At 38.1% G+C, this 24,394-nt stretch overlaps 1 protein-coding gene across 2 annotated transcripts in view; it reads right to left on the reverse strand.

Annotated features, from left to right (window-relative positions):
* Positions 1-3,997: 3,997 nt before the first annotated feature.
* The window catches only part of PCDH19 (protocadherin 19), a 133,683-nt gene continuing 113,286 nt past the window's right edge, over positions 3,998-24,394 (reverse strand). For both annotated transcript variants that reach the window (XM_004465295.4, XM_004465294.4), the window contains exon 5: positions 3,998-9,726. In XM_004465295.4, coding sequence (XP_004465352.1) covers positions 9,128-9,726 — 599 coding nt within the window. In that variant the 3' untranslated portion in view covers positions 3,998-9,127. The remainder of the gene's footprint in view (positions 9,727-24,394) is intronic.

A 24,394-nucleotide genomic window follows, 5' to 3' on the forward strand; every position in this document is an offset into this window, starting at 1 on the left:
AACACAGATTCCCGTGCCACTGACAACAGAAGCGGACAAAGAAGACGCAGCAAAAAGACAGAGAACAGACAACCGGGGTGGGGGGAGGGGAATAAATAAATAAATCTTTAAAAAAAGAGAGAGTATATCAGTGGGAAGTGGATGTGGCTCAAGTGATAGGGTTTCTGCCTACCATATAGGAGGACCCAGGTTTGACCCCTGGAGCCACCTGCTGAAAAAGAAGAGAAAGCATGTCTGTGCCCATGTGGTCAGCCAGTGAATGCACAAGTGAGTCACGCAGCCAAATGGTGACGCAACAAAAGAGAGACGAAGGGGAGAGTCAAGGTGAAGTGCAGCAGAAACCAGGAACTAAGGTGGTACAGTTGACAGGGAACCTCTCTCCACATCAGAGGTCACCAGAATTGAATCTGGGTGAATTGTAGAGGAGAAATGTAACATTAAAAAAAAATAGAGAAAAGGAAAAAAAAAGAGAAAACAAAAAGAGAAATAGATACAGAAGATAACACTGCGAATGGACACAGCAAAAACAGCAAGAAAGGGGGAGGGGAGGGAGAGGGGAAAACAAATAAATAAATATTTTTTTAAAAAAAGAAAGAGTATTTCAGCAATCCAGATGAAGAATGCTATGGCCTGGACCACAGTGGTGGCTATGGGAATAAAGACATTTTGGGAAAAGCTCCTGTTATTGATTTGGGGGCATAAAATACCTTTGTTTCGTTATTCATATTTTTCTGCTAAATGAAAATAAAGAGTGCTAGAACAGTGTTGGCAAAGCATCTTAGTGCATAGCATTGCATGTAATTCAGCTCTGACATCCAAAACCCTGAGAACTAAATCCCAGACAGAGAAAATACTAGGCCACCGAAGTAAACTGGGGAAGATCATTTCAACAATGGGAATTTAGAAGTGGGTTGTTCTTTAAACTCTTTATGTAGATTCCTTCTCTGGGAAAGTGGGTGCATTCATTATCAAAGACTTTATCCATGTACGTGAGATCATTGCTCTCTTCTCTTCCCATTTTTCTTTGTCCATCCTCACAACCTAGTTTAGCTCCATGTCAGGGGCCTTTCTGATTGAGGACCAGATAAAGGGCCTTTGCAGGCCCTTTAACAACCCAACAACCCTTTAGCTCTACCTGAACTATGAGGAAGGAATGGAAAATAATCCCTAGGCCTCTGGTGTCCCAGCACAGTGCTCACAACTGGTTCAGTCACTTTTCCCTGCTGATCTTTCTACTCACATCCTTGTCAGAATGCTTGAAACCCAGCGGGGCAGATGAATATAGGGTTGTCAGACCTTCATTTCAAGGGCTGTTGAATAGCTAGGGTGCACATGCTCTAAAAGGAGTCACAGTCCTGCCATACATGACTAATACAACTTGAAAGGCAGGCCCTGTACATAAAAAGATAGGGAGATCTTTGTGAGGCTGATCGAAAACCCCTTGGCCTGAAAATCCCACTGCTACAGTCATTTCTTTGGGGTAGACATCAAGTTCCTAAAGATTCCAGTTAATATGTCAATATGTTATCCAAGATGGATGAAAGCCTTAAAATACTAGCACCCATTATTAATATTCTAGTCAGGAACAATGTACCAGGTTGGTCACTTGTCCTCTAACAGTAGTTGGAAAGAGTAATAATCTCTAAGCTTGACAGACCTGAGTTTTTAACTTAGTTCAGCCCCTTAGTGGCTGTGTGACCTTGGGCAAGTCTTCTAAGCTATCTAAGCCTAATTTATTTGTGTATAAAAGGGAGATATCATCATCAACCACACAATGTTGCTTATGAAGATAAAATGATCATGTTTGTAGAGCATCTGATACATAGTAGGTGCTGAATAAAAACCTAGGTCCCTCAAACCCTAGCAGAGAAAAAGCCTAAAAGGGGTGAGATACAGCTAAACTTTAAAAATAATTTGGAGTGGAAAGGGAAGTAAGGGATGAGATTAGGAAAGCTGATAGATAAATAGCACTTACAAGAGAGGGGAGACTCCTTGTTGGAGAAAGGGAATCATACTGGGGAAGCTGGACAGCTAAGGACAAATGAGGGCTTTAGGTACCTGGGAGAAGACAAAACACACACACACAAAACAGGGAAAAGAAGCCTGGAGAAGTGTTGGGACCACAAGCACCTGTCCTTGTTTGTTGCCTCCAGACAGAAACAAAAGATTCCTAACAGGGCTCTGTGGACCTACTGTAGTATAGTGAACATTGAGATGGAAGGGTGGGTTTACAGCCAGTGAGCCAGGAATTACAGGTAACTGAGAGAATCTTATCTCACTTCCCACCCATCCTTCAGCTCCTCAGTAAAAGTGGTACATGATGAAAGTGTCAGACACGGGTAAATGGTTAAGACTGAAAATTCTGAGGGAATAGGTCTCTGCTCCCATCATGGGGAATTTTGTTTTGGGGGTAAGGGCTCCATTCCGTTACAAGTGATGGCAGTGCTTTGAAGATGCACCTCTCTAAGGCATGTCTATACCAAAAGACCAAAATAATGAAAATGTTCAGTCCCATCTTTGTTCCTGGAACAGCTGTTACCTCCTACCAGAGATTTCCCTCTTAGGCATCAATTCCCACCATGGTTTCTTAAATCCACACACTGCATGTCAGTGACACACATGAAGTGTGTCACCAGTAATTTGTTACCAAAAATGAAGAACCGGTTAATTTTAATAATTTGCTTAGTTTTGTTTTAAATTTGGATAGATGTGAGGTTACCCCTATAATCTTGTCACTCTAACAAGCTTAGGCAGAGTTACAGTAATTGTCTATGACCTTGGATATACCTGTATGGCCTATGTGAATGTCATTCATCATGTGAGAAGTTATTTTCTCTTGCTCATTCTCTGGAAGATTTTATTTTAAGGAGTAGTTGCCATTCCCTTTAGGGGGCCAAAGAAAAAAGAAACAGCAGATGGAAGAACAAAAGGAACTTCTTTATACTTTTGGTTCAGATAACCCAGAAGCACTCATATGGCCTCCTCTGACTTAATGGCCTCTCAACCAGTAATAGACCAGCCTCCTCCCAATATACCTTAATAAACATCTGTGATTGTATGGAAACATCTGTACATACATCAGTGTTTGTAACTTTGTGTGTCTGTACAAGGCAAGCATGTCTGCACTTGCATTGCGTTTCAACACCTGCTAAACTGCAGTGCCAAATCACTGGCTATAGCTGTGGCTTTAGGGCTAATTCCAGGGAAAAAGACGCAATCTTCAATTTAATTCAGGTGGGTAAAGTGAACAGGAAAACAGAGATCCAGGGAGATAAGGGATTTTCTTGAAATCATTTTTTAATTGTTCTGAGAGAATATGTCATGCTAATACAATCTAACCTTTAACTATTGCTAAAGGCACTATTTGGAAATGTTCTGCCATACTTTATTTTCCTCTGCTCTGATTTTTTTCTGCCAGTTTGCAGAGAGAATGAAGACTTACAGTCCAAGTGTTAAGTCACAGAGAATAATGGCTTGAATAAAGAAAGCTTGTCAGAACTTTCACTGCAGACTTGTTATGTGCAAAGTCAGAGCCTCTCCTGTTGCTTCACTTTCAAACCTCAAGTCATCAAAGGGGCATCCAGGTCATCTTTGTTTTGAACTCTTTTTTTCCCTGCTGTCAGTCTCTACTATTTTTCACCTTTCTTTAAATTAATTCTTCAGAGAAGCCCCACTGTGAAGTTGCCCTGAAATGATTTTTTAAAGGATGGTTTTAGTGTTCTTGTTTAAAGTACCACCCAGGAAAGTCTTTACCATTCTGAATATGAATGGGCCTCCCTCCTCAGGTAAAGGGATGTAAAAGGAGGCATTCAGGAAATAACTGGAGCCTGGCTGAAGGAAGAGGACCCTCCCAGTTGGAGAGTTAGGGGTTATGTGACATGGAAAAGGCAAGAGCCACCCTTTGGGCCTGAGCATCAGTGATTTCACCAAGATCCACCTCCAACCCACACTCCATCCACCAACACTCCCTGAGGCACATTTCACCAACACTCAATAATTTTTTTCCATAATAGCCTTTAATATTAAAATGCATTAAATTTTTGAAGCAGAGAAAACACATTTAAGGGGGGAAACAGAGAACCACCAGATAAAGGAAACAATGTTGCAGATAACACCATTTAAAACATAACTAATAATTTAATAAAGCTGCTTTATCATCTTCATAAAATAGAAAGAGTGGTGATTATTTTTTGCCTTTTTTCTTTATACAATAATGATTCAATCACTGAAAATGTACATAACATACAGATCAGCATATACAACAATTTCATCTTCATATAATCAGTAACAGAGACTGCTTAATGAGACATACTGTATTTGCATCCCTCTAAATTTCCACCCTGGTTTGACAGGTAAACAGAAATAGTGTCATCAGGCTCATACCCCTCACTAGCTGAGCAAACGTGTAAGCCTTTTGCAACTAATACCTTAGCATTCAAATAGTGCAAGGGGGCATTTGTTGCTGAATTTCTAGCTCGAGCTAGTCTGGCTCTTGGTCACTGAAGTCTGTATCCTAGCCTTCCTCTGCTGAATGCCAGCCAGTGCCAGTAAAAATCTACTTAACTGATGTTATAGTAGTGTTAGCTGGTTTGTTGGCTAAGGTTGACAGCAACTTTCAGTTAGTACAAGGTTGTCCTTAATTGCCAACACAGCTGGAGCAACAATCAACATCATCAGTTTTCCCTAATGACCTACAATGCTTTCCAATCAAGATCAGGTTTTTGTGGGTTGTTCTTACCAAGAGCGCCTTACAATATATATTTCAAACAGGGTGGTTGAGTTTCTTTTTGTTTTACAAAAGCAATATGATTACTCTTTTAAATTAATTCACTTTACACAGGTGACCCACAGGCCAATTCCAGCCTCACAAGAAAACAAGAGAGCTGCAACAATTTCATTAGGACAATGTGTTTTGCTCTGGAATAGTTCATTATCAATATAAAGCCATCCAGTCCCAGCCCCACCCACACACATCCCCTTTGAATATTACCTTGATACATACTTAAACTACAGAACAACATCTCAATACACTTCAGTGTCAGCAGATACAATTAGATTTATGAAATGACATTCTTAAATGTAATTTTATCAAGAAGGCAAACACTAGGACTGTATACAATGGACTTCTTAAGCTCATTTGTGTCAGTTTTTCAAAGTCAGTAAGGGTCTTATTACCCTGGGTAAAGAGCCAAGTGGACTAGAATTGTAAGAATGCTTTGTGGAATATTCAACATCAAAAAAAAATCCCCATATAGTGAATTGGAATTCCAGGTAGAACTGCTATTATGTACAATGATAATTATTTTCCCACCATGGATACCAAATAAAGCTATCCCCTATACTCCCATCTCTCCCCAAACTGCCCTTTGTCTATACTCTTTCAAGTAGACCACTTCCATTTTGCTTTTTCAAAATAGAGCTATATGATAACTTCCTCTGAATTCCCTTCATACAATCAATCATAAACTGAAGTAACACTATTGGGATGATAGTCTGGGTGGTTCTAAGTTTTAGAGTTCTAAGTTATATTTGCTTCAACATTTTTATGAGTGATTGGTAGATCACCATGTCAAATAATTCATCTAAATGAGTACCATAAGTGCCAATGAGCTCTAGTAGGCAGATTTACTCTGAAACAGTGATTCCCAAAGTGTGGTCTCTGGGCCTGATGCATCAACACCACTTGGAACTTTTTAGATACGCAAAGTATCTAGTCTCACCCTAGACCTACTAAATCAGAAACTCAGAGAATGGGGCCCATCTATCTGTGTTTTAACAATCCTTCAACCTTGAGTGGGCATTTGATTCATATGGATTACTAGGCCCAAACCCCAGGGTTTATGATTTAGTTGGTTTGGGTGAAGACTGAGAAATTAACATTTCTAACAATTTCTCAAGTGATGTTGTTAATGTTGGTCTGTGGACCACATATTGAGAACCACTGCTCTGTAGGAATTGCAGCCTCCCTTGGCCATGAGGTTGGGCATAATTTAGGCAACTGTCTTTAAGAGGATTGAATTAAATGGTAAGCGTCACTTTCAACAGGTTCATAGATTAGTCGGTATAAGGAAAAGAATAAAAAGGGATTCCATGTAGCATGGCTCCCTACTCCTTATTCATTGTATATAATATATCCCCATATTTGGGGAAAAGCAATCAATCAATGCAAACTAAATCCTACATTCTGCATGAAGTTTATCTGCCCAGGGAATTGTCCAAAGCAGTTGCTAGTAAAGGATGTCACACTTCAGTGCTGACTCCTCCCCAAAAGAGGGATCAGAATAAATGGAACAGAGCTTCCTAGGATTTGGGAACTGAAAAATTTCCCTCAAGTTTAAGTGTATAACCTGTTAAAAGAGGGAAGAAGAAGAAGAAGATTTGTCCCTCTAGCCTTTGTAACTTTTCATTATACATGTTGAAAAAAGAGAGGAATAAAGCACGACATGAGCCACAGAGAAATTTAGGATCCTAACAAAAATTCCTGTTTGAAGGCACAGCGTGCCTATAAACCCAGCTTACAAAGCCCTCCTAGGATGCACTTGTGCTTCTGGAAGGAAGTAGATATCAAACAATTGTGGGAGGAAAAATATTTTCTTATTCAGAGGATTTCTCTGAACATCCTCACTGAAGAGTTAGGAAGCCAAAAAATCTCTGACAGCCCACTGATGCATGGTTAAGGGGGAAGAATGTGTTTTGAAAAAGATGGATCTGTAGCTTAAAATTGAATTCTGAAAAAAAAAATTAAAAGAAAAGCAAATTCAATGCCAATGTTACTCTAACCATTTTAAACTTAGTTGGTGAGAGGCATGACAGCTACTGGTTTCTCAGGTTCAACAGTCACATGGCATTTAATATTCCCACTTTTTATAATCTTTGTTTCCACAGAGCACAGTCAGAAACACACTGTAAAAAAATTGTCAAATCTAACTATAGAATGACCTGAAGTGTCAGCTAACAACATAATATCAGTGTGGATGAGGGTGAAGAGCAGTGTAAATTCTACAGATAACTCTCATAAATTAAAGGGCAAAAATAGTTTTTATTTCTAATGTATTAATCTAATAGCAACTTGTGAAGAGAAATACCCAATTCAAAATCTACATCAAAATGAATCAGAAATTTTTTTTAAAAATATACATGAGAAAATGAAATGAGCCAAAACGAAGATGTTATGGTAATTGATCTCTAATTGTGTCAGTTACAGAGGGAAATTTGCAGCCACACCAATATTTTCCATGAGGTAGTATTCAGCATTGAATAAGAAATAACATGATTTTGTAGCTTCAATATAGGTTCCTCTTCAGAAATATTCTCCCCTACCTAACCCTGTCCACCCTCCTCCCTCACAACCTTTCCCCTCCGAAAAAAGAAAATATTCTTAGTAATGTACAAAGACAGAAACCCAGGCAAAAATAATTAAAATGATTAAACAAGCTGGCTTATCTCCTTAAACTTAAGAAAATAAATCCTCTTTTGCTTTCCAGTGCTCTAACCACTAAACCTTCTTCTGGGTGTTATTGAATTTCAAAAAATGAAACAAATGAGAACAGAATCACAACAGATGTTTCTCTAGAAACAACTCTTTTAAGACCAGGTCAGAGCAAAGATGACATATTTATTTTTAAATAATGAATTCTTAGGCTGCAAGAATACTATGTTGGCTAGTGAACATTAATAGACCAACTTAATAAATGGGGGAGTTGGAAGAATGTAAAAACAAAAAAAGAGTGTGCAATTTGTTAATAAAAAAAGGTGTATGTCCTAGCCTACACTTTAAAAAGTTAGTTAAATCTAAAGTAACTTTTATTTTAATAGTTTCCTATTCACATATTTAATCAAAAAATATTAGTCATAAAAGACAAGTTCAAGTGTCCAAGTGTCTCCATTTAGAAGGCACAGTAATTGGATTATTGATGCTGTTACCTGTCTTTTCCCAAATGTACACTTTGTACTGCTTACTCTATCCCTATTTATAAGCTTAAGATACAGAGAAACATGGAGTTCTCAATTCCAGCCCATGGTATATTTTACAGTCTAATTATAATCATGATTGGGAAACATTGAATCAGGAAGTGTGTCTGAAGAGATGCTAATTTAGATCTCAAAATAGACTCAGTCATTTTGAGTTTTAGATGATCAGGGACGGGAATTTCTAAGCCTGGAAACTGATAACTTCAGGAATAACTTTTCAGTTCAAGGCCTGAAAGATCTCATAAAACTTTCAGCACAGTATTTCTGACAACTGCAAACTAGATAGCAGAATAGCCAAAAATGACTTTCTGCAATGATCTCTCATGGATCTGAGCAGAAGACTGAAAGGCAAAGAAGAATACTTTGCAAGGTAGTGAGTAATTATTACATGGGTTAGGAAACATGAGTATCTTCTAAGTACTCAATTTATATGTGTGGTGTTTCTCATTCATTTGCCATCTCAACTGTTTGCACTTTGTTTTTGTATGTAGTTTTATTATTTTTTTAAGAAAAAAAACACCAACCTTTGAAAACCTTTTGCCATCAGCATACACATAGCAATTTGCAATATCAAATACAACAATAGCACAACTAGCAAAAGGGTTTTTAAAGCAGGGGTGTCCACAGCAAAATAGCGGCATTGGAAACTACTCAAACTTCAAAAACAACCTTTTGGGGGCTCAATTTCACATCACTGAATCAATGAATAATACACAGTAAATGACCATTACCTTGTCTATACTACAAAAACAGTGGTGAGCTTATTAAAGGTGTCCAGAGTTTTCTGTGAGGTTTTTTTTGTTTGCTTTTCTTAAATGTAATCCTCCACAAAAGATGGTAATTTATATTATAATTTTGACATAGAAAAATATATAAATTCAAACACTTAGTACATAATACTTTTCACAACTGAGTTTGTCTCCGTTTCCCCAACATCAAGGCCCCATGAACAACTCAAGCCAAAGCTCATTTGCTCTAACTAAACACCCCTGCTGCCTGTTGAAACAAGAGGGACTGTCACAGAATTATAGTCATTTATAAACAATACATTTAGGGAAAGTTCTGAAATACAGCAATTCAAGAGCCAACCGTTGGTGATCAGCTTCTGCTTCTGCGCTAGCCAACATGGTTTCTTCTCTTCTTTCCCGAAAATGGTTTACAGAACTATATCCTTCAGGCGCTTCACACCAGGGGATTCTTTGTCGCGATCCTCCTTCAGAATGGGGTTGACCTCATGCATGACTTTCTCGCTGTCAGCTCCGCGGGGCTCAGCTTCAGAGGGTCGGGAAGGACCACTGTTGACATCATTGACATACTGCTCCAAATCACGGGCAGAGGGAGCCAGGGCAATGGTGTAAGACATGGAAGGCTTGGTGGGCAGAGGGCTCCTCAGGTGGAGGGGGGATGTGACGGGGCTAATAGCCTCACAGCCATTGCCTGCCTCCCGGATAGAACCATTGACCTTGGGGCTACAGATGGTCACATCCACAGTCCTCTTGCCTTTCATAGTGGGCCTTTCCTCAGCTGGGTGGTCACCGACATCTTTCCCAAAGGTTGCAAAAGTCCGCTTGGTAGAGCCGCAGTCGCCATAAGCCTCAACACCAGCAGCAGTAGCTTCAATGGACAGTGCAATGATGTTCCTCACATGCTCAGGGGACTTAGATCGGGTGGGCATGGGGTTCCGGGGCATCCAGCACCTGTCAGAGTGGCCAAGAATCCGGCATTCTTCCCTGCAATGAAATCCTTCATTCTGATCTGTTTAGAAAAAAGAAAATATTAATTTCATCAGTTTTTCCCAAGAATCATTGTTACTCCCCAGTTGGTTTCTTAGGTACCCATGGGCCCTTTTAGATAGTCCTTTATTGGCATTGAAACAAGTGTGAAAAATTGGATTTTTAAGAGGCTGTGGATCTCTCTCTATGCGCTCTTTATTTTTTTTTAAATTTTTGTGCTGTTACCATTGCTCACAAAACTAAAAACCTAAAGAGAATCAAATTATGATGAAAAAACATATTTTAAAAAAGTTATCCTGTGTCTCAAGGTGCTGAGAGTCAGCAATTTGTTATCGACAACTCCTGTTAAAAAATCAACTGTGGCTGAAACTGGATCCAACAGAAGATGGAGTGGAGGCTGGACAGGGAATCCAACATTCAGTATATCTAAGGAAACATGGCCATATTTTTTAATAACAGCATTGCCAACCACACTTAATTTTGTACTGGTATCATACTTTTAAAACCCAATCACAACACTTCTTTACTACCAGTCCCACCTGCCACTCTCCTCACTATGCCATTTCCATGACTTGATTTCCCATCAGAAGAATATACTGAGATCCCTTCCTTCCATATGACTCACAAATTTTAATTGCCCTTATGCACACATCACTCATATATGCTGGGCATCATTTAACTATACCCAACTAGGCACCCCTCCTTATCTCCCTTATCTGCAGTTTTATTAGGATCATATTTTGAAAAATAATTAAATCTTTACTTTATTATTGTATTAATGCATTACTTTAATCCTATCAGGGAAGATCTAAGCAGTTAGAATTCATAATTATAGGGAAGGCATGTTTTCTCTTTCCATGTCAGGCTCATTAAGGCCAGGGTTAAGGCTTCAATTTGTCTCTTAGAAAAGCTTTCTATATGGGCTTCACCAGAGCATGGACCCAGGGGTTAACATCTGGCTGTTCTGCGGAAAACTGTTAATCTCTATGTCTGGTTTCCCCAAATCTATGTGTGTTTCTGTTACATTTTTTATAAGGATCACCTAATTAAAAGTTTCGTAACATTGCACAATGCATCAAAATATGAGCTGCTTAACGTTTGTAGAAAACTTTGGGATGGGATTAGAGGAAGGAGGATATATTGAAAAGTAAAAAACAAACAAACAAAAACCACATACATATGTCAAAACAAAATCCCAGAAATGTATGTCATGATGCTTGTTTGCATGAGAAAAGAAGTATGCAATTTAGGGTGTTGCCTGGTATCAGTCTAAAAATAACACATGATTACTTAAATACTTGTGTTTCTTTTTTTTGGTGTTTTTTGTTTTTTGATTGTTTTTAAACATTAACTGGCATAGCAAAACAAAACATTTCTTTCCCTCATTCATCACGGGGTCTTTGGTGGAGGGACACAGGCACTGGGGGCTCAAGAAGTAATGGTTGAATTGAATTGAACTGAACTAAACTGAAATTTTCATCATTTGGAAGAAAGTCCTTGGAAACAGCTAAATGTCAAAGGCCTAATCTATGCTGAGTACAGGTTTCAACAAAACTCTGAGCTTGGCCCCTGGCCCAATTTAAGCTATTTTAAAGTCAACCAAAAGTAAAACACCTTCAATGTCCCTGGACACCATTTGTCAATTTACCTTCAAGGTGGGCATTTTAAGACCCTTTTGAGTTTTGGGAAACTAAACCCTTTGAATTCTGCAGCATTAGAGACAAATAGCAAATGAGCATCATCACCAACAGAATAAATAAGTGCCTTCCACAAGGATAGGACAATGCTTCTGCAAACTCAAGCAGTTCCACATCAGGGCTACATGGCCACCTCTGCATAATTAAGGGGTTGTCAATGCCTTTTCTTTGCCCCTTCTCTTTATACTGAGATTACAGGGAACTTGCTCACATTTCTAAAGCAGAACTGTGATGAATTACAATCTAGTTTTTAATAAGAAGTGGCTATCTTCAAGTTGTGAGATGCAGTGTCATTCAGCGCAATTCAATAGGAGAATGCCATTCCTGTATCAACCTGAATCCAATTACAGTTGGTATCCTTCCCATACTAGGCTGCCTCAGATAAACAGCATGAGGAGACCTAGATCCATAGTATCCAAGGAGGGAGGCCAGAGACCCCAGACGCAGACACGTCCAAGAGCTTACGAATCTAGGAAAACCAGAGCGAGAAACTGAGTTTTCTCAAAAGCTACTCTACAAAGACAATACTTGACTTCAATTTATCCACTGCCTAAGAGAATAAATCACTCTCTGGGAAGAGGAAACAGTAAACTAACTCAGCATCCCCAGGAATGCAATCATTGTAATCCTCCCCTCCAATCTCACTAAACCTACTCCAGCCCTATATGAACAGAACAATATGCAATTTTCTCAGATTAATTATGTGGACTTAGTAGATACACTACTCTTACCTCACACAAGTAAAGACTTGAATCTAAGACACTCATTTACTCACAATGTTTCACCCTTGGTTCAGATGTAAAACCTTTACTTCCTTAAATTCTTACCAAGGGCATTGAGTTGCAGTTTATTGTGTTCAGATATCAAATGACTATAAAAACATAGTTGGGTTTTCATTCCATGACATTTGTGTCAATGGAATTAAAATAAAATCTAACTTAGGGATGAAGCTTAATTTTGTTCTCTTTTGCATAAATCAGTAAAATTTGCAGTTAGTGTGCTGAGTCTCCTTGTTGACCTCAGCAGATGAACTGAGCTGATAGCGTTAATTCAGATTCAAGGAATTATTAGAATCTTGGTTTGTGTAGATTTTCAATCTACATGAAATATTAAGATAGCTTTTACAGTTTTACCGTGTGTACATAGGCTACTCTCTCTTCCCTTCCCCCATACCATATCCATTATTTATTGAAGTTTGTAAGCTGACATTGAAATCTTACAATGTTTTGTTGCACCAATTTTTTAACATTTACAGTACAATATCTGTTATTTTTCTGAAGCAAGCCATAGCAGCATTTGAGGGGGAATCTTTTATACATTTGTAATAAATGGAAAATAAAATTGATTGCCAATTCTTTTTTTTTAATTTTAAACCATATTTTTGGTTCAAATTTATAGCACAGGTTAAACATTAAATTGCATTCTAATATCCGATATGAGTATATTTCTGTAAGCATAATTATATTGAAATAACCTTTAAGGAAATCTAACTTAGTTTTAGCGTTTATAGTCATTTTATATATTTAAGAAAAAATGGTTGCTATAGACAGGCAGGAAGAACATCTCTGCCCAGCACAAGGTAACCTATATTCATAAATGTACTCAGAAGACGCAGCAAATAGACACAGAGAACAGATAACGGGGGGGGGGGGGGGGAGGGGGGGAGGAGCGGAGGGGAAGGGGAGAGAAATAAATAAATAAATAAATCTTTTCTTAAAAAAAGAAAACTTAAGAGTATTATAAGTGAGACAGCCACAGTACAAAAACCCTTAAGAATAGCAATGAAAATAGGCCAGATGTAGAGAGAGACTACTTCCAGAATTGCATAGGACTGGGAGAGATTATATGCCTGCCATCATGCAGTTTTGTGAGTGGGGATGGAGGTATGAGACCAGGGAGGAACAATTTATATCATCATGAACAGTCAAGATTCTGGGTCCAGCTTAAACAGAAATAGGCTAATAATTCACTGATTCCCTGCTAAGATTTTTCCTATGAGCTTAATTGTGGTTCTATACCCTGGCACATCTTTACCTGAATAGATTGCCCTGAGCCTTAGCAAAGCAAGATGAAAGACTCAAAAATCCATACACAGTTGTGGAAATTCAGTCATCATCAGGTGCAGATGAATGAAGGCAGGAATCTTTAATTCAAAAATACACATGACTAGGATTGACTGATGAATTTGCAAATTGCCCTTCTGTGCTTCTGTAGTTGTCCCTAGGATTTGCTTTTTATATATACAAAAAAATAAAATAAAAATAAAAGCATGCATAAATTTGGAAGACAGATACAGATGTCAAGATCAGAGAACTCTGATGTGGATACAGTGGCCACAGGAGTTGCTGAAGACAGGGAGAGGGAAAAAGAAGTTTGATATTAGGCCATTTTCGGGATTTGGCGTTGTCCTCAATGATATTGCAAGGAGAGATGCAGGACATTATATATCCTGCCATAACCCACTGAATGGCCTGGGAGAGAGAGTAAACTACAACGTAAACTATAACCCAGGCTGTGTAGCAGTGCTCCAAAATGTACTCATCAAATGCAATGAATGTACCACACTAATGAAAGAAGTGTATGTAGGAGGAGTGGGGGTGTGGGGAATGGGGTATGTGGGAACCTCTTATATTTTTTAATGTAATGTTTTGTGTGATCTATGTATCTTTTTAAAAAATATATATAAATTAAAAAAACAGATCAGATTATTTTAGATTTAAAAAAAACAGAACAGATAAAACTTCTTCAATGTATATAGTAAATAGAAATAAGTATATTGTGATCATAATTTGTCATTAGGACCTTGGTTACTGAGCTCCAAAAACTCTGGCAAAGAAAACAAACAAACAACATTTAAAAGCATGGGTCTTGTGAGTATGTGGGAGGCATAAGAAACAGCAATGACTAAGTTAGGATGGATAAGAAAGTAATTCAAATAGAAAGGGACCAGAATATGTTATTTTGTGCAGGTAATAGTAAAACCTTGTGCAATAATTACTACCATCCTCCTCAGGACATAAAACTGCTGTCTCTTAAAATGTGCGCAATGTGTTCACTACCAGAAAGAGCTTACCCATATCCCTAACCAAAATACAAAAGAAAATTATAAAACCCCATCTCAGTCTTTGCTAAAACTTTTAAAGTCCTAGTGGAATAGAAGAACTGAGAGGCTCTGCTAAGTTTTTATAGATGTTCAGCCTCAATGGATGTGTTCGATAAGCTGTCAGTTCCCCACTGTGATTTGATGTCGGGATGTATTAACTCAATGATTCTAATGATCAGAGACAAAAATCCACCACTAAAATAGTTCAAGGTAACAGTTACAAGAGTAATATGTCATCCCGTCAGAACTGATCATCAATCAATTAAGCAGAAAGGAGAAGGTAAAGTTAACTCCAGCTCCTGAGAGTTCAAGTCGTTGGCTACTTCTAAGTAGTAACAGCAACACAACATATCAGTGATATGTAAATCAGAAAACTTTCCTAAATTATTCTCATATACATCCACTTAGCTTAATCTGCATCAGCTTGGCCATGAAGAAGAAAAGCTATGATCAAAGGAAGGCCAATTTTTGTGAAAACTAATGGAAAGGATTTTGGAAATGATTATGAATGGGTTTAATGCTTCTAAAATTGGTCACATGCACCTAATCAAGCAAACATAATTATTGAGAAATATCCCCACACACACACTTTGACTTACCTAACTCCTAATTATCTGAGGGAGAGATAAATAATTGCCTACCAAATACCCATATCATTTTTTTGTTGCTTAAGAACAGATACCACTTCTGTAAGGGAAGGCAATGTGTCGATCCCATACAGAAAATCTACATTTTTTTAGCCTCCCTTTTAAACAGAGGTGGCTATGTAATTAAGATTGGGAAAATGTTAGGGGGTCAGGGAGTCAAGAAAAGGAGTAATTGACTTAGCCGGGAGACGCTTTTGCCCTTCTTCCTGTTTTATCCTGTCTGGAATGGAGACATAATGGCTGGAGATGAAGCATCCAACTTACTACCATGAGGCAACCTTGAAGACAGAAGCCATGTGCGTGTGGATGTGTATAGATGACAGAATATAAAGAAAAAAGGATCATGGGATATTGAAGATAATGTGGAGTCACCTCACCAGGTCTGAATTTCTTTTATGTAAGAGGAAAAATAAAACTCTCTTGTTTAAGCCACTGATTTATTTTCTTTACTGAAGGGTGGGGTTTTTATTACCAGCAGTTGAACATAATTCATAACTAATACATTATCACTGAAGTCTCAATTTAAATTTCACTTCCTCAGGAGGCACTTATCTGATCCCTTAGACTAAGATAAGTTTCATGGCACATCTCTTTTATAGCACTCATTACACTTGTAACTAATTGTTTGATACAGATTTCCACTGCTAGCTTATAAACTCTAGATGAGCAAAGATTATATTTGTCTTGTTCCCTCCCATACCCACAGAACCAAGCAAAAAGTCTAGCACATAAAAGCTAGTGAAAACAGTTATAGTTCATAGCATGAAAAAGAAACAAGAAACATTGCAGCAATAGAACAAAGAATGTTGGTCAATGTACAAGATAATGTTCCACTGATATATCTCTTAAAAATGGAAATAAGTATTCTTTCCAGTAAAAACACTATAGAAACCTACAAAGAAAAGTATTTAGCTTTGTCAGAGGCAATAAAGTAATTGTAAAACTTGAGAAACACTAAAATCAAGTGTCATTTTAAACCCTTAGCGGTTTCCTGCACAGTATCTGCAGGTCTTAAAGATATCTATTTTTTCCTTTATTTTCTATTATGGTTTATTGGAAGTTAAACATATGTTTCCATGTACCTGGGAGTTTTCTATTCTAGAAATAGTTAATGGCGCCTACACAGCGATAAGTTAAACAATACAATAAACAGTAGAATCTAGTCTTTGAGAGAAATATGTTGTTTCATTGTTTCTTGACATAATGTAAAATTAATTCCTACAAAATATAAGTAAAAACTGGGACCTATGGTGAGCCTTTAGATCCAATGCAGATGCTGATTCTTTCTGGCAAAACTGATTAAAATATACCTGGCAAAACTAATGATCCAGCCAAAGTACCAAAGGAAATAATTATCTGGGAAAGAGTTCTTAAAAGTATCTTAAAGCATGCAAAGAGTCAAAAGAAAGACCATTCATTCTGTTTCTGTAACTTAAGAAGACAAGTAGAGGAGCAATAGACTCAAGGGCAATGGAAGGAAGGGTGGGAGGGAGGGATGGAAGGAGGGAGAGAGAGAAATGAAGTGCAGGAGTTACTACCAACCTTTAGACATTCCATCTTGGGTTTGATCTGCTTGATATCTTAAGGTCTGAACTTCTATTAGATGTTTAGATACCACATGGAAAATAACTGCTGAGCACCTAGTAAAAATTCAATTAGGGCTTAGGACTTTGCAAAATGACAACTTCACAGAACCTTTTCTAGCTCTAATGCTGGAAGGAGTTTATACTACTTCCTAAAGGACACAAGTTTTGGCAAGAAAAGATGGCGCTCAACCTATAAAATATTCAAGGGAATAGCAGTGAAGGCCAAGATATTGTTAGAGATTTGCATTAGTTTCCTAGGGCTACCATAACAAAGTACCCTAAAGTGGGTGGCTTAAAGCAACAGGACAGTTCTAGAGGCTAGAAGTCTGAAATCAAGGTGTTGACAAGGTTGGTTCCTTCTGGAAGCTCTGAAGGAGTACCAGTTCCCTTCCTCTCTCCTAGCTTCTGGTGGTTTCCAGCAATCCTTGACATTCCTTGGCTTGCAGCTGCATAATTTCAATCTCTGCCTCTGTTGTCCCCTTGTATGTCTCTGTGTCTCTATTTTATCTTCTTATAAGGACACCAGTCATTGAATTATGGCCCACACTAATCCCAGATGGCCTCATCTTAACAACTAATTATATCTGCAAAGATCCTATGTACAAATAAGGTCATATTCTGAGACTCTAGGTGGACACGAATTTTAGGGAGACAGTTCAGCCCATTCTAGGCATGAAGCTATCCTATAGCAAACTCTAGTATTACAAGCAAAACACAAACTTCACTACACACAGCTACTCATCTCTTTCTTGCTTCCTTCTTCTCTTTCAACATTTTCCTCCATTTCAGCTGCTCCCTAATACATTCTTCTTGTTCTCCTATGCCCTAGCCTCCTGCTTCTTAGAAGACCTTCTTTCAGCACGAAGGTCTGATGACAGTAGGCAGAAGGGGCAGGAAGGCAGAATTGTGATTGGCATTCAAAATACCTATGTGTTATTAATTGACAGATATCAAAGAAATGATATCCAAAAATCAGCCCCTGTAATGTGGGAGAAATCCCCACATTTTTCATTCATCTCAGTACTGGCATTAAAGGTCCCTGTTAAAATAAAATGAGCAATTACCAAATTGAGCTCATAAGATGTTCTTGGTCATACAGCAGATTCCTGGGTGAAAAAGGGTTTTGATGGGGTAAGAAGGATTAGAAATGCCTGGAGTTGGAAATGCCTCAGGAAGGGCAAGGGATAGGGATGGGGTTTGGGAACAAAGTGCCTGAGACCAACAAAGGAATGGTGCCAAAAGAGAGATAATAAACATAAGAGCTCCCTGTTTAGCATAGCTTGGCATTTTCAGGATGGCTGGCCAGTTAAACAGCATGAATTCTAAGGAGTTTATTATTTTTAGCTTGGGATAGGGAGAATGGCTGAAAAGACTGATGAACCCCAACCTTGTCTTAGATAGAACATTTGACACATCAACATCAGTTAGCAAGTGCCACCCAATATTTGGCCTCTGCAATGCCTAATGGCTCATAGGCCCTTCCTCTTATTCACAGTCTATGCACTTGGAATTCTCTTACTCCCAGTGCAACATGAAAACAGATGAAAAAGATGCGCCTTTCAGAATTCAAAACAACTGAATTATCTTCAGTGGAATCTTTAGTGCTAAGATGGTTGAAGAGACAAAGTTAAAACATACTGAAGCATAAATATTTGAGAATTTTAATATTTATGATAGATGATAGTATGGCAATTTGAGCAATCACAATAGTTACTGGAGGTTTCATTTTTTACTGGGGTTTGATTCAATTCAATCCATATAGAAGAGATTTCAAAATATGTATAAGTATAAATCATTTGTGCTGGTGCATGGGGAACAGGGAAATGAGGCAGAGAGCTGTCTGGAAATTTGAGACTAAGAAATAAATTTGCTGACAGTGACTAAGATAAGCAGAGACTGACTAGCCTGGAATCTTTGTATAACGACTTCTATGACAGAGAAAATTTTCTGACAAACAGCTGAATCATCTAGGTGTTTAGAAACCATTTGAGAAAAGCATCTGTATAAGTAAAATATGAAGTGTCACAGAAAACCAATAAACTACTCCTCCCCAAAAAGGAATATTCAGATACTGCAACACTGCACAAAATGGGATCATTTTGTAAAGCATCATTCTAAGATGCCCACAGCATTAAGTGCCTTAGCCTATATACATGGTATACCTACAATACATAGTCAATTTCTGAAGAGTTCAACCGGGTTGTTTGAATTTTGGGTAGATTAAGAGCAGTCAGCCTATTTCATAAAACCCACAGATAGTTAGGCTTCTGGGAAGATAGAGTTTTTAATGATGCTTAGGAGTAGCTCTGAACCTAAAGTTATCTCCAACTTGGTTTCACTCTTTCACAGAAATTGCTAGCTCATCATCAACTTATGGGGAAAGTCACTTTTATGAGTCATGAGCATCCCAGTGCCTGACAAATAAGTAGGGATAATGGCACAAATAAGGCTGGTGCAGAAAGTAAGAGGAGACAAGGCACTTTAGTCAGGAGAAAAAAATCTTCATTTTTATCATTAAAATATAGTGTTAGAGGGAAAAAAGGTGCCCAGCAGCTGGTGTTATCCTTTACAGAATCTAACACTTCCTTCAGAAAATTCCCAGAACATTTCAGTTTTGTAGAACGGGTAATGCTAGACATGAGTCAATGAAACTCCTGAAACTATAACTTCTAAATTCTTTAAAGGCCCTTGGCTGCCAAAATGCTCGTATGACTAGGTGGAGAAGCTATGAAATAGCATTAGTAATTCTCCAATCACTTCTTCCATATTTGAAAAAATAAGCACTCAGTAAACCGATCACTGTCGATGCAATGATTTGAAAGGATAGTGTGTGTCAGATCATCAGCTGAATAAGAACGACTAGAAATGGCCACTGGAAGCAGATGCGACCGTCAGAAGGACTAGTATCTATCAACTACCTAAGTTGGACTATTCATTACCAACAAAAATCTTATAGAAAAGTTTAGCGTTATCTTGATGTTTCAGTGTAACTTCAACAACATTCTGGAATACTGTAATTGCGATGACACTGCTTCTGGATATAACAAACAGCATAATAATTTTTAAAATTCATTTCAAATGTCTTCCTGGAAGCTAATAAATGTTACAGCAGTTTCAATCCTCCCACTTAGCAACAAAGAAAAGCTTAGTTCCAGACAAATTGTAAGTAAATTGAATAGGGGAATCTATTCTACTATCACTTATCCATGTTTAAAATACTTTTTCCTAAAACATTAAGAAACAAGGAGAAAAATCTTGGGGAGGGAGGAGTGCGAAGGAGATAAAGAATGTGAAAAGGATAAAAGCCAGCCTTTGCAAAAGAAAAGCAATAGTAACAGAGGGAGAATGAAAAATAGCCCAAACCATTAAATGGTTTGCAAAACAAGGTAAAAATCAACTTAAAATAAAACGTAAATTTGTCACTGGGGTACAGCCCTAACATTTGTGCTGGAATTTATGAATAGTAACTATGAATAATGAATACCAAAATTGAAAGGATCACATGCCAGCTTCTATGTTTATTTGTCATAATCAATCTTTGATGGACAATGCTCAGTTTTATCATTTTACTCTCTTTCTTACAATTACTTAGAATCATTGTTTTCCCATTTGTCCACTTAACCATATATTTTCAAGGTGTTGCCTCAAAAGCAATTAAACAAATTCAGAAGAACAGCCAATTAATCTATTCTCTGAGGAAAGCTGATGATTTGAAGGTACCCTATGCCTTTCCCCCTGCTCTTATTAAGAATATGGCAGTTCCAGTGTGACTTTCTTGCCTCCAGCTTTCCCAAATGTTCACTGAAAGAGAGAATAGCTTTTCAATCTGAACCATCCAGGAACTCTTGGAATCTATTTGGGCCACTTCTGTGCTTTTTCTGAGTTGGCTAGCATTCTCGAATACAGGAGTAGTGGAAGGCTCTCTGGTTGAGATGACCTGAGTTAAGAACTCCGACACAACTCTAGAGAAATCTTTGTAAAAACTGGTGGAGAGTATAAGCCAGGACTGTGGCCACAAAGAACAAATCACACACACACCAACACCATCACTACCAGTCCTCATCATCCTGAATACTTATTTCCATTAGCAAATTAAAACAATATAACAAATAAAATATTGAAAAACAGTCTGGTAAATTTAAATGCTCTTGTCCATTTACTAGAGATCATGTATCTTTACATCCTTGGAATAATCTGCTTTTCCAAAGTATTACATTCCCTAAACTCCAATTTGATTGCATTTGCCTTTTGTTGGTTAAAATGCCAATCTTTCATGACAGGGTCTGTGAAACATGGAGCTAGTGAAGTAGTGCCATCCTGTGGTGAAAGAAGCCCTGAGGAGTCTAATTCTGTGTACAGAGAACAAGACAGCACTGAGAGTAGAAAAATTAAAGCTTCATTCAAGCCTACATCATTTTCATTCTCTGACATTCCAATTTTGCAATTACAGAGAGAGAGGCTATACACTTGTTTTATAGAGGATGTTAGGATTCTAGAATTAAAATATACTAAGAATAAATTGCAATTATTAATTAAAGAAAAATACTTCTTTGTCCCTAGAGCTTTCTTATCCTCTTAATTCCACTTTGCAATCTTTTTTTATTTGCTTCTATCAGCGAACAGCAAATAATCTGGCTTAATATTAAAACTGCAGATAAAATGAATAGCATTGGCAAAATGAAATCGGTGCCTAGCTGAAGAGCTGAGGATCATCATCTGACCATATATTAAGACATGGCACTATTCCTTTATCTATCCTAACAACCCTGGAGTCTGGGGATGGGATGTAGAAAAGGGTTAGAAAGGAAAAGAGAGAGAGTAGATATAGAATTTTATTTTAAAATCTGCTTCTGACATTCAAAGAGCTCTCCATGTCATTATTCTCTCTTTCACATACACATACAGATTCTACACAATAATGTAATGTTGGCATAGCTTATTTAAGGTGCTATGGAACACTAACAAAAAAGGTTATTGACGAATTATTTTGTTTTCCTAGGGAATATTTATTGTCCTTCTTCCAGAATTTATGCAAACTGAAAAGTTTATTTTTTAATACCCTGTTGTCCATTCCAATATGGGAGGTCAGCAGTATTTCAACAAGGAAATCACTCATGAATAATGATTTTACAGATAAAAGAGTGAGAAAAGCCAAGCATTTGAAATGAGTCTAATTCTTTGTGTGATGGCTAATAAAAAAAAACAACACATCTAAACATAGTGCTTGAGAAACATTTTTGTACTGTTCAACAGACTGAAAACAATAGCCATTTTTCTAGTCTGCATGACCATTAATAACAGCCTTCCCTTCTGATCATTTGTGTTTACAGAAGGAAGAGAGATAAATACAAGACCTTGCCTTTCTTTTGTACCACCCAACTAGATACTGGCTCTCCAGATGTTTTTTTTTTTAGCACAAACCATCTTTAATTTTAAAAAGTAAAACTAATCATTCTCTCATGGCTCTGGAGTTCAGTGCCATGTCAGTTGGCCCTACTTTGGAGTTTGTATTCCTGTGTGTGATGGAGTTGGACTCAGATATGACCTTTCTACATATGCCTTTGTAGTTGGCGTTTGGGTTGGCATTTGGGCTGGTGTATACTCAGGAGACCTGAATCTCTGGGCTGTCCATGTGACAGCCAGGCCCTGAGCCTCAGCAGACTTGCAACTCCTACACTCTGGTTTATTGGACTTACCCTGGCCAGCTAACAGGGAGGTGAAGAAGGTCAACCACCATACCAGAGAGCCAAGAGTGCCTACAACTGCAAGCAAGAGAATTGCATCCATCATCCATGTGGAATCTAAGCCCCTCTTGATGTAGAGGGGGACTAGACACAACCATCCCAGGGTCCACAGGATGGAGGAATAGAGTATGGATTAGAGTGGACTTACTGGTGTTCTGCTGGGGAACTACTGTGATTAGTAAGGGAAGAAATTGTAGTATTGATGTGGAGAAAGTGGCCATGAATAGCTGCTGATGGTAGGGAGAGGGAAGAAGAGATATGATGTGGGGGCATTTTCAGGATTTGGAGTTGTCCTGGGTGGTGCTGCAGGGACAGATGCTATCATTGTGTGTCCTGCCATGGCCCACTGGTTGGACTGGGAGAGAGTGTACACTACGATGTAGTTCACTACCCATGTGGTGCAGCTGTGCTCCAAAATGTATTCACCAGGTGCAGTGAATGTGCCACGATGATGGAAGAGGTTGTTGATGTGGGAGGGGGAGGGGGCATATGGGGACCTCATATTTTTTTAATGTAACATTTAAAAGAATATGAAGGAAAAAAAAGAAAGTGAAAAATAAATAAATAAAAGTGCATACTGAAAAAAAAAATCATTTGGGAACAGTGAGGAATCCAGAGAATTTCCCAGGCAGTTCTCAGAAAGGATGTTTGGAGCATTAATGGGGATGTTCGCATCTCCCGTTTGTTTAAGGAAGCTCTTGAGCTCCCCTGAGAGGAAATCTTCCATCTGTTCTATTACTTTCCCTTGACCACCCCCCACAGATTGTCCATGGCCAGGGAATAGGAGATTGATTAGGCACTTGGTAGACTAATCCAAGAACTGCAGGTTTTCAGCTCGCCTAGTGCATTTAAGATAGGAATTTCCTTTACAAAAATTCACCATATTCATAAGCATTGCTTAAAGGAAGGTTCCTCTGGAGTCTAATAAGCCTTTTATCCCAACCTATAAATAATAAGGGTTTTCATGAATTAATTCCTATTCCTCTTTTCTCATTAACTCTCCCTTTTCTCCATTCCATAGTATTCAACTTCTCTGCCATGACCAAAAGTGTCCTCTTGTCCTACCATTCTGCTCAGACCTCATCCTCTTCCTTTAGATCTGTGGCCTTTCCTCCGCACATCAAAAATTTCTGCCTAAAAATCCAATGAGATAAAAAAAGCCTGTTCTTTGGGGCATTTCCTGCTTCCCACCAAAGACCTTTCCGATTAAGCATGACGCTTCTGTGGCAGCCCCGTCTATTATTAGAAACAGCTGTATCTGGAATTTCTTTAGCAGAGTACAAATGCTACCAGCACATCTTACAGGGAAAACTTGAGGAAAGGAATATTAACTTTACAACAACAAACATAGTCAGCACACCTTATAAGAAAGCCTGCATTTCCTATGATGAAAGTGAATGGTTAAATTCACTATAAAACAAAAGTTTAAAACATACAATTTTCTCAAATTTTAAAACATTCTCATAAATTTTGTGTCTGCACAAAAAACCCAGTATAGAGTATTCAAGTAGACCTCTGACTACTTGTTCATTGGAAAGTCACAGCCTAACGTAACACTGGTCATCTCTTGTCCTTCATGTTAATATCAATGGGCCATCAGCCAAAGAATAGAAAAGTAAGCTTCATCTTGGTAAATTTGAATCTCCAGTGTCAGATACAGTCAGCCGGACTAATGGGAACTACAGCTTGCCAAAGTCTACAATTTTGCTGTCTCTTCTACTCATCAAATATGCTTAGAAGTCCCTAGGCACAAGTCCAGCAGTCTACAGTTCCCAGTCAACTATCAATAGCTTAAGTGTATGTGATTACAGCCTAAGTACAAACCAAATGTGTTTCCTTTTTAGTTGTAGGAATTCCAGTGCTTTTATGGCACCAATATGCTTGTACCTAAAGATTTAGACAAGCATACACAA

This window comes from Dasypus novemcinctus, chromosome X, assembly GCF_030445035.2.
Source record: "Dasypus novemcinctus isolate mDasNov1 chromosome X, mDasNov1.1.hap2, whole genome shotgun sequence".
Lineage (NCBI taxonomy): Eukaryota > Metazoa > Chordata > Mammalia > Cingulata > Dasypodidae > Dasypus > Dasypus novemcinctus.